Source organism: Trachymyrmex septentrionalis, unplaced genomic scaffold, assembly GCF_001594115.1.
Source record: "Trachymyrmex septentrionalis isolate Tsep2-gDNA-1 unplaced genomic scaffold, Tsep1.0 scaffold11, whole genome shotgun sequence".
NCBI lineage: Eukaryota > Metazoa > Arthropoda > Insecta > Hymenoptera > Formicidae > Trachymyrmex > Trachymyrmex septentrionalis.
The window spans coordinates 2,459,031-2,467,800 of NW_017304228.1; the positions used below are offsets into that span (position 1 = coordinate 2,459,031).

General features: G+C 31.9%; 2 protein-coding genes across 2 annotated transcripts; both read left to right on the forward strand.

Annotated features, from left to right (window-relative positions):
* The first annotated feature begins 1,160 nt into the window (after nucleotides 1-1,160).
* LOC108749063 (kanadaptin) lies at nucleotides 1,161-3,867 on the forward strand. Its single transcript, XM_018487565.1, has 6 exons — nucleotides 1,161-2,161; nucleotides 2,416-2,705; nucleotides 2,835-2,977; nucleotides 3,058-3,218; nucleotides 3,305-3,673; nucleotides 3,754-3,867. The coding sequence occupies exons 1-6, from the start codon at nucleotides 1,340-1,342 to the stop codon at nucleotides 3,862-3,864; spliced, it is 1,896 nt and encodes a 631-aa protein (XP_018343067.1). The 5' UTR covers nucleotides 1,161-1,339; the 3' UTR covers nucleotides 3,865-3,867.
* A 1,417-nt stretch (nucleotides 3,868-5,284) lies between these two features.
* On the forward strand, nucleotides 5,285-6,751 carry LOC108749473. The gene is made up of 5 exons (XM_018488229.1): nucleotides 5,285-5,449; nucleotides 5,595-5,732; nucleotides 5,849-5,955; nucleotides 6,322-6,457; nucleotides 6,528-6,751. Exons 1-5 carry the CDS (start codon nucleotides 5,413-5,415, stop codon nucleotides 6,608-6,610), a joined length of 501 nt encoding a protein of 166 aa, XP_018343731.1. The 5' UTR covers nucleotides 5,285-5,412; the 3' UTR covers nucleotides 6,611-6,751.
* Nucleotides 6,752-8,770: the final 2,019 nt, after the last annotated feature.

Sequence of the window (8,770 nt, forward strand, 5' to 3'; positions counted from 1 at the left end):
TATATATATATATAAAAACATAGAAATTGTATAGATAAATTTAAACGATTATAACTATGTTTACACGACTCGATTTACGCCCAAATTATGATTATCTAATTAATTACGATATTATCTATGTTATGAAATTAGTCAATCGTAGTCATTCCATTCTTCAGAAGAATAAGTATGATTGGCCAGTTTTATAACATTGATGTTATAACTTCAGCATAAATTAAGTTGTGTAAATGTAGTCAATCAATGGCAAAGAGGAGCAAGGCGCCTCGGTATAGCGTTCGTCTGTTGAAACAAATTACAGGGGAGGCGAATGTAAAAACGAATCTACCTTGCGCGCCCGTAGATTTATCATTTGTTACATCGTAGAGATATGATGAAACCAAGTATTTTTTAAGAGGTGAAGAATATAAGAATTTATGACATAAAGCGAGAGAGACGAAGAGAGAACTGTTAGTGAGAAGAAATAATATATAGCGATTTATCTCAGGTTAAGAGAATTGTGACAGGGGGAAGTAGATATCGGAGGAACTCGAACAAATGTGTGATCACGTTTATATAATCTGTATATTTTAATTAAATAAACTAAGTATACAAGTCCTATTATTAAACTGACGCTCACGATTGTTTCTGCGATTATTCCAGCTATAAGTATTTATCATAAAGGATTGTTAGATTTATTATGTATTTGGTAATTTATTTATTTGATATCAAATTTTAAGAAACATGCATATTGTTCGAAACTATTTATTATTTGTCTGAATCCTTTAATTTTAAATTAAAATTGTTCTAAATCAAGATTTTTTATCGGATGTAATTTTAAGCTTCAGTCAAAAAAAGAAAGAAATTAACGATCGACATTTGGTAAATTTTAATTACGATAAATGAAGGTACTCCAATTCAAAAGTATCGATATTATCGATTGTCGGTTCGAACTTTCCAATTATATATCTACAAGAATTTGCAAATAAATTTCCGTAAGATTGTCGATTTTTAATATTTTTTTAGTGTATGGTAATTCGTAATTTGGATTCGTAATTAAATTCGTATTTAAATTAATACATAGTTAAAAAATCCTCAGAACGAAGGTCTCATTTTTAATTGCACTTTATAAAGAGAGAGTAGTAAATAGTAGTAGAAGGTGGAGAATTATTTGCGTCAGTTGATAGGTTATGGTCAGTTAGGGTTATGCAAAGTTCAATGCAATTGTTGATGTCCAAACATTGAAAGTGCCACGTGAATCCTGATTGACAATTATGAAGTAATAATAATTTATAATAATATAAACAAGAATTTATATGACAGTTGACTGCTTTCTGACATAAAACTTGATAATACTGCAACCATGGAAGCAAACGAACGGGAAAACGATTCTGTAACTTCCCTTCTTAAGGATACTCCTAACAATAACGTTGATGCAAGTAACGATGAAATGATTTCCAAATCACCGACGTGTGATGAGCAGAGCACTAAGAAGTCAGAAACGGAGGACGCATCTTGTCAAAATAGTACAGATACCTGCAATGAACCAGGGTTTAAGAAACCGCTCCTACTGATCGGTCCCAAGCGGGGTAAAACTGGAAAAATTCGAACTATGAAAAATGATACAGCACTCTCACTGTCTGAATTGTCCGTGAATAAAGAAGCTATTGGGCCTGTCCAATTCCAAGATAATGCCGAAGATAAGAGCGATAAGCTAATAATAGAAGATTCCATAGAGGAAAATATCTCATCTGACACAAGAAATATTCCTATACCATATTTAGAGCCAAAGTGGGGTGGGAAACCAATCGAGGAATATAAGTTGGAAGTTCTTAAGTCGGGAGTAATTCTAGAAAAACTTGATTTAACTGAAAAAAGTTTTTACATGATAGGAAGATTGCCTTGCTGCAATTTATCTCTTGCTCATCCGACTATCTCAAGGTACCATGCGATTATTCAATACAGAGCCACAGCAGATGAGAAAAATTCTACAGGTTTTTATTTATATGATTTGGAGAGTACACATGGCACATTTTGGAATGGGCATCGTATAAAACCAAGGACCTATGTTCGTTTACATGGTGGTCATATGATAAGGTTTGGCTGTAGCCAGAGGAAATACATTCTGCAAGCTCCATCGGACGATCAGGAAGAGGAATCTGAACTGTCACTTACACAACTTAAGGTTGATTTTATTTATAGTTATATTTATGTGTAACATAATTATAGTATTATAATATTATATAATATTTTGCTATAATTAGTGTTGTTAAAATCAGTATTGTAAATATTTTACTATAATTGGTATTGTTGTAATCAGTATTGTATATATTTTACTGTAATTGGTATTGTTATAATCAGTATTTAGTGTAATATTTTGTTGTAATTGTAACTTTGGCATTCTTTTGCAAGGTAAGATTTTCAAAAATTTGTTTATAGGAAAAACGATTAGAAGAATTGCGGGAACGAGAAATGAGACAGCAAGAGGAAGAAGAAGCAAAAGAAAGAGCGAAACAGGAAGCAGAAAACGAGGGTATTGATTGGGGAATGGGAGAAGACGCGGATGAGGAAACAGATTTGACAGAGAATCCCTACGCTTCTATGGCAGATGAAGAGCTATATTTAGATGATCCTAAGAAAACACTGAGAGGCTGGTTCGAAAGAGAGGGATACGATTTGCAATATCAAGTAGAAGAGAAAGGGATAGGCCAATTTTTATGTTGGATAAGGTAAATATAATTATATATGAGATAATCTTTGTATGTAGAGTTACTTTAAGATTATATTTGCATATTGTACTTGCTTTTTGACTTCTTTTTTATCTTTTTTTATTAATATAAAAATAAAAACAATTTTAGTTTACCCAAAGAATGTTTCGGTGGTCGTTCCATGAAAGCAGAAGCTCTTGTCAAAGGAAAGAAGAAAGAGTCTGTTATTCAATGCGCTTTGGAAGCCTGTAGAATCTTAGACAGACACGGATTGTTGCGACAAGCTAATCATGGTAACGTATAATATGAATAAATGATAATAATTTTTGATCAATGCAAACTTTATTTCTAATTATTGATAATTGTTAATTAGAGAGTCGAAGAAAGAAAGCAAGGAATTGGGAGGAGGAAGATTTTTACGATTCAGACGAAGATAACTTTTTGGATAGAACGGGAACAGTAGAGAAAAAACGTGAACAGAGAATGAAATTGGCTGGAAAAATTGAAGAAAAAGTTGAGACATATAGCTCATTGGTAATGTCATTTTCAGTTTCTTACGTCTATGTCTTTGGTATTATAAATATATCTTCAATCTTTATTGACATTTCATATTATTTCAGACTGAGAAGCATAATGAGATTGTGAATAAAATTTCACGTTTGAATGCACGCTTAAAAGAAGCGCAAAGGAAAAGTGCTAAAGCGGGGGAGTCTAACGAAGATTCGTTGGATGCCTTTATGTCTAGTTTAAACACATCTACTTTGAGTAAAAGCGACATAACAAAAATGAAAGTGGAATTGCAAAATTTACGTAAAGAAGAAATACAACTTGTCAAATTAGTAAACCTTACAAAACCAGCTAATTTGCCGCCTCTTATCAGTCAAGTGGAAACAGAAGATAAAAGCGACAGCAAAAATCTCCAGCAAAAATCAAATTTTATGAAAAGGATTTCTCAACTTGAAAGAAGACGGAAGCTTTTTGAGGTCAACGTGAGTATTCTTTTTTTATTTATTCTTTTATTTTTTATGTAAAAATATTTTTACTTATGATTTAAAAATATATTTTTCAGAACAAGAGCGATTCTGTGAATTCGTCTTTATATACTATGGATAATGAAGAAGGAGAAGAAGAAGAAGAAGAAGAAGAAAAAGAAGAAAAAGAAGAAAATGATGCTATATGACAAGAAGAGAATAAAAAAAATAATGTAATAATTAAAGGAGAAGAAGAAGAAGATGCAAATGTATATAAATCTGAATGCAAAAAGTCGACATCACATGAGGATGAAACGAAATCAAGTAACAGTATAAAAACTGATGATAATACAATTACGAGAAACATCAATCAGGAAACGAGGAAACAAAACGTTGCAGAAAAGCGGAAAAAGGACAGTAAGTCAGAGAAACGGAAAAATATGAAAAAACAATACGATCAAGACGTTCATTCAGAAGATTATTCTACGTGGATACCACCGCAAAATCAATCTGGCGATGGAAGGACAAATCTTAATGATAAATATGGATATTGAATTAGCTCTAACATTATATGTACGTAAAAAAAAATAATGTAAATATTCTCGATCAAGAATTTAACGTTACGTATTATAAAGAGACTATTTATTTTTTACACCTGAAATATATTAACACTAGAAGTACCAACTTTTTTTATTCAATTAAAAGAACCAAACGAAATTACTATGAAAATAAAAAAATCAAATATTTCTTTAGTATAAAGTATTATTGAAAAGTACAAAAATTTTAGAATCCCATCTTTTACACGAAGAATGTAATATTAATAATTCTAAAAAATAGAAATAGTCGATAATGAATGATTTTAATAATTCTCTAATTTTTTGTTTTGTGTTTCTTTTGAATGATTATACAGCAAATCTGACAATCTGATGTGATTCTACTTAGTGACGCAATGTATATGACTTCGGTTTTACTTTATGTAAGTTTTATATTATTATCGTATAAGTTAATATTTTTGATAATCATTGGGCTATTCATTACATAGCTAATTTGGCATTTGGATAAAGAAGAAGAACGAATTAAATTGCCGTGAATCATCAACTTGGAATTTGCGTTATTTATGTAATTTTGATTTATATTTTATATTGATAAGGACCCGAATTGAAGGGTTGAAACGTATATTTTATTTGTTTTGTTATATTCACACGAAAAATAAAGAATTTTCTGTGCATCCGAACAGCTGATGTAGACTTTGATGGGCTTTTTTTACATTTTTCATCTATAGATTCTTTCGAGCCTTATTTTATATATTTGTTTAATAATTAATAGTTAATATGATCTAATTGTTGTTAATACTTGTTCTGCTTTTATCAATATTTTATTAAACATTGATTTAAACAAATTTGTGTTATCATACGTATTTTCTACGATTTTGTATAATGTAGCGATAATATGAACCAAATATCGATTTATCATCCCAGCCTTGAATAATGGACGGTGTACCATAAGAAAAGTGGACGTTGCTATGTAGTTTACATCCACTTTGTCAGAGGGCAGTAGTGCGCGGCAGCATTTTGCGGTTACAGGTTTTGGGCCGTCATGTCCTCTCTCAGGTTTCTCACTGTTTTTTGCATTACGTGCACTATAGACTTTCTGTATTGACAGTACATTGAATTTTGAAACTGTATTGTAGATTACCTGATCGAGACGTGACATATAAGTTAATGTCTTGGATAATTTCGCTTTGAACACAAAGGAGTATGGAGCACGTTGATAATCCGAGCTATTTCCAAACTAGTATGTATTGCAGTTACATGCTTATGTGCCGATTAATGTTTTTATATTTACATTCGTGTCATTGCGTATTTTACTTCCTGTTTTCTGGAGTAAACGTCAAGTTCGCGATTACAGGCAAGCAATTACAGAGCCTTTTGTATTGCAGTTTGGGCTCCGATAGCATCTGTGGGATGGTACCTCGTCGGACTTTGGATCATTGCATTTTATACGTTTCCACATATTCAAGAAAAATTTAAGAGTTGGAAAGTCGCGAGGAACCAGCAAGATGTTGCACTTGGCAAAAGTGAGTTAATAATTTATCTAAAAAAGTCCTTAATTAGTAAGCAACAAATAATTTACAATGTTATTTGCAATATAACATGTATACTTGTTTCACTTTGGTATTAATTGTTTGTTTAGAAACTGATGAATTACCACAATTGTCGGCTAATGTGGAATTGGCACGACAGAAGATGCAAGAGGCATACGACAAGTCTCGTACCTTAGCACAAATCAAAGAGGAAGAGGTATTTTTTGCTACACATTGCTCTGGGAATAGTCACCTGGGGTATATTTACACTCCAATAGCAAAAAAAAGTATAAATTGTTATAAAATATTATTTAACATTTTTTTTTTAATATATTCTTTACAAATCTTTAAGTATGCAATTCTATTGAAAACTTGCAATAAAAAGGAGTTGTTAAAATTAAAAATCGTTATTTTTTAGAAGCACTGTTGTAATAAGCTATTTAATGCATTTATTTCATTTAATATTTGTTTGGTGTCTACTTATGTAAAAAAAAATCAGATGACTATTCGCAAGTTAAGATAACTTATTTTTATACTTACATTTTTGAAATATAAATTAGTACAATCTATTTTTTTCTCACAGGAGAAAGAGAAAAAGAGACAAAAGCTCTTGAAATTGTTGGAAAATAAAAACGTGGGTACAAAACTAGGTAGTATAACTGATGATGAAACTCCTAGTACGAGTACAAATACAGATACAAAGTCAAAATTAAAATCAGGTAAGATTTACGTTATATTGTAATTTACTAACAAGGCAGATAATATGATGTATCTATATTTTATTTTTAGAATATAATCCCTTAATGGGTGATAGTACTCGTGGATATCGTCCTCCAAAACGGAGCTGTTGCAAAAAAGGCGGATGTGGTTAAAAATAATTTTATAGAATCTCATAAAAAAAGGCCATTCCATTCTTGCAATTTAACAATCGTCAAAATAAAAAGGGAAGTAACTTACGAAATCGATAAATAGCACCTGCTTAAACTGCGATACTTATAATTTGTACAAATTTGAGATTGTAAAAAAATTGATGTATATTTAATTGTTATACTAATATTAATTCATATGTACAATTTTTAAGCTTTAATAAATTAGAGGCAAAATCGACTTTATTTATCAAATTAATACAGATTTCGTATATTTTCGTTATCTATTTTAGTAAATTTATAATAGAATTATCTAAAAATTAATGTGTGTTTACTGGAGACAACGAGGAATAATAAGGGATAAAATTATAAATAAAGGCGCTTACATTTTCTCGCGCACAGACTCTTCAATTTTTCAACATTACCTTTTATTAATCGTTATCAGTATAATATGCAATGATATATATCAGCATACGTCGCTTTATACGTGTACGTGGTACTTGACAATAGCAATTGTTACAAATTATCTACAGTCGTGCGCGTGTAAGTCTATGTGTATGTATAGGTGTGTAACGTGTGTCTCTGTAGTATGCACGTTCCTATTTTACTCTCTTAAATTTCATCGATTTCACTCGTGCGACGACGGTCGGCGAAGAGAGACGAGCGGCGTGTCTCTCTTCCGTAGTAAATAAATTATAAAATTAACTATATAAAAATGCTCACCATTTTTATTTATTCGCTGTATTTACAAAATATAAAAAGGAAAGCTTGAGCTAAATACGCGTCTCCACGGGCCCCAGTGCACGTGTGCATTACACGTCTGTGGCCTGTAAAACGCAGTCCAGAGAAAGAGAGAGACAAATAGGAAACGGCTATCTCTTTTTTCCTCTCTTTCTCTCACATTGCCTCCAATTCGAAATCACTATTTCGTGCTCTTAATGATATGAATTATTTTTACATAGCTCTAGCTCTCTAACGGTCTACTTAATCCTTTAAGCGCGATCCAGGACCAATTGCTTGCACCAACGTCGATCGATCGAGTGCTATTCTGATGTAATGAACTCTTTTAATCTGCGTTAGACAGTCTCCCAGAAAATTATATTAAGAACACTTTGACGAACTTATGGAATTGACTTTCCTCTCGGGAGAAATATCGAGCGAAATTTCATTCTTAATGAATTTCTTGGCGGTTTCATTGAAAAATATGGTTCCTGATTTGATTTTTAATTTAATCAGAATCTAGAAATCTTCATTAAAAAAAGTTGATCCCAAATTCATCAATATATCTTCAAAATATTTTCCAATAGATCCCGAATATCTGGGCTCTCGGAAAAAATACATCGATCAGTTGAATTGGTGCAACTAGCGGTCTTCGTCATTGCATTCGGCGGTCTTGGCAGCACCAAGTTTAAAGTCCAGAGAGCGTCTCTCGCAAAAGCGGCCAAACTCTGTCTCGATATCGCTACCAGATATGATTTTACAAATCGAAAAATCTCGCCCTAACGTCAATACAATCGTTTCCCCATCTACATAACGATCAATAGCAGTTTTAACAAATAGGTCGGTTTAGTCGATTGATCACGTTTATTGCACGTGTTCACGAGTTCGAGTCTGGTTATCGATCATGTAACTTTTTCTCTAGGACGGAAACATGAAAAGTGAACATTTTTACGTATGTACGTACGTATAAACATAAAAACAATTTTCACTTTTCATATATCCGTTTGAAGGAAAAAGTTATACTATTGACTCCCTGAGCACAAATACTGTTGTAACTGTTTCCGACAGTCGTCAACTTTATTTGTCATATTGCTTACTATTAACGATATAGAATCTTTAATTTCAACAAAAGATTTGGTTTTAAAATTCTAGTGAATTTTTGTAACAATCAAAAGTAATCGCTGTGATTACAAAAGAGTCTATGATGCAACGCAATTTATACAACATACGTCAATCCTTGGGATTGACTTATAACTCTGTCAGAAACAATTATGACAATCTTTGTGTTCAGGTCCTTCGTTTGATCTGTTCGACAAACTTGTCACGTGTTTGGGGGGCTTGTATGATATATTACGTTTCGTGTGTGTAGCGTGTCAATTGTGTGTTCGTGTTGAATGTCGTTTACGCGAGCCGCACAGTTCTTTTTTTTTTTTTTTTTTTTTTTTT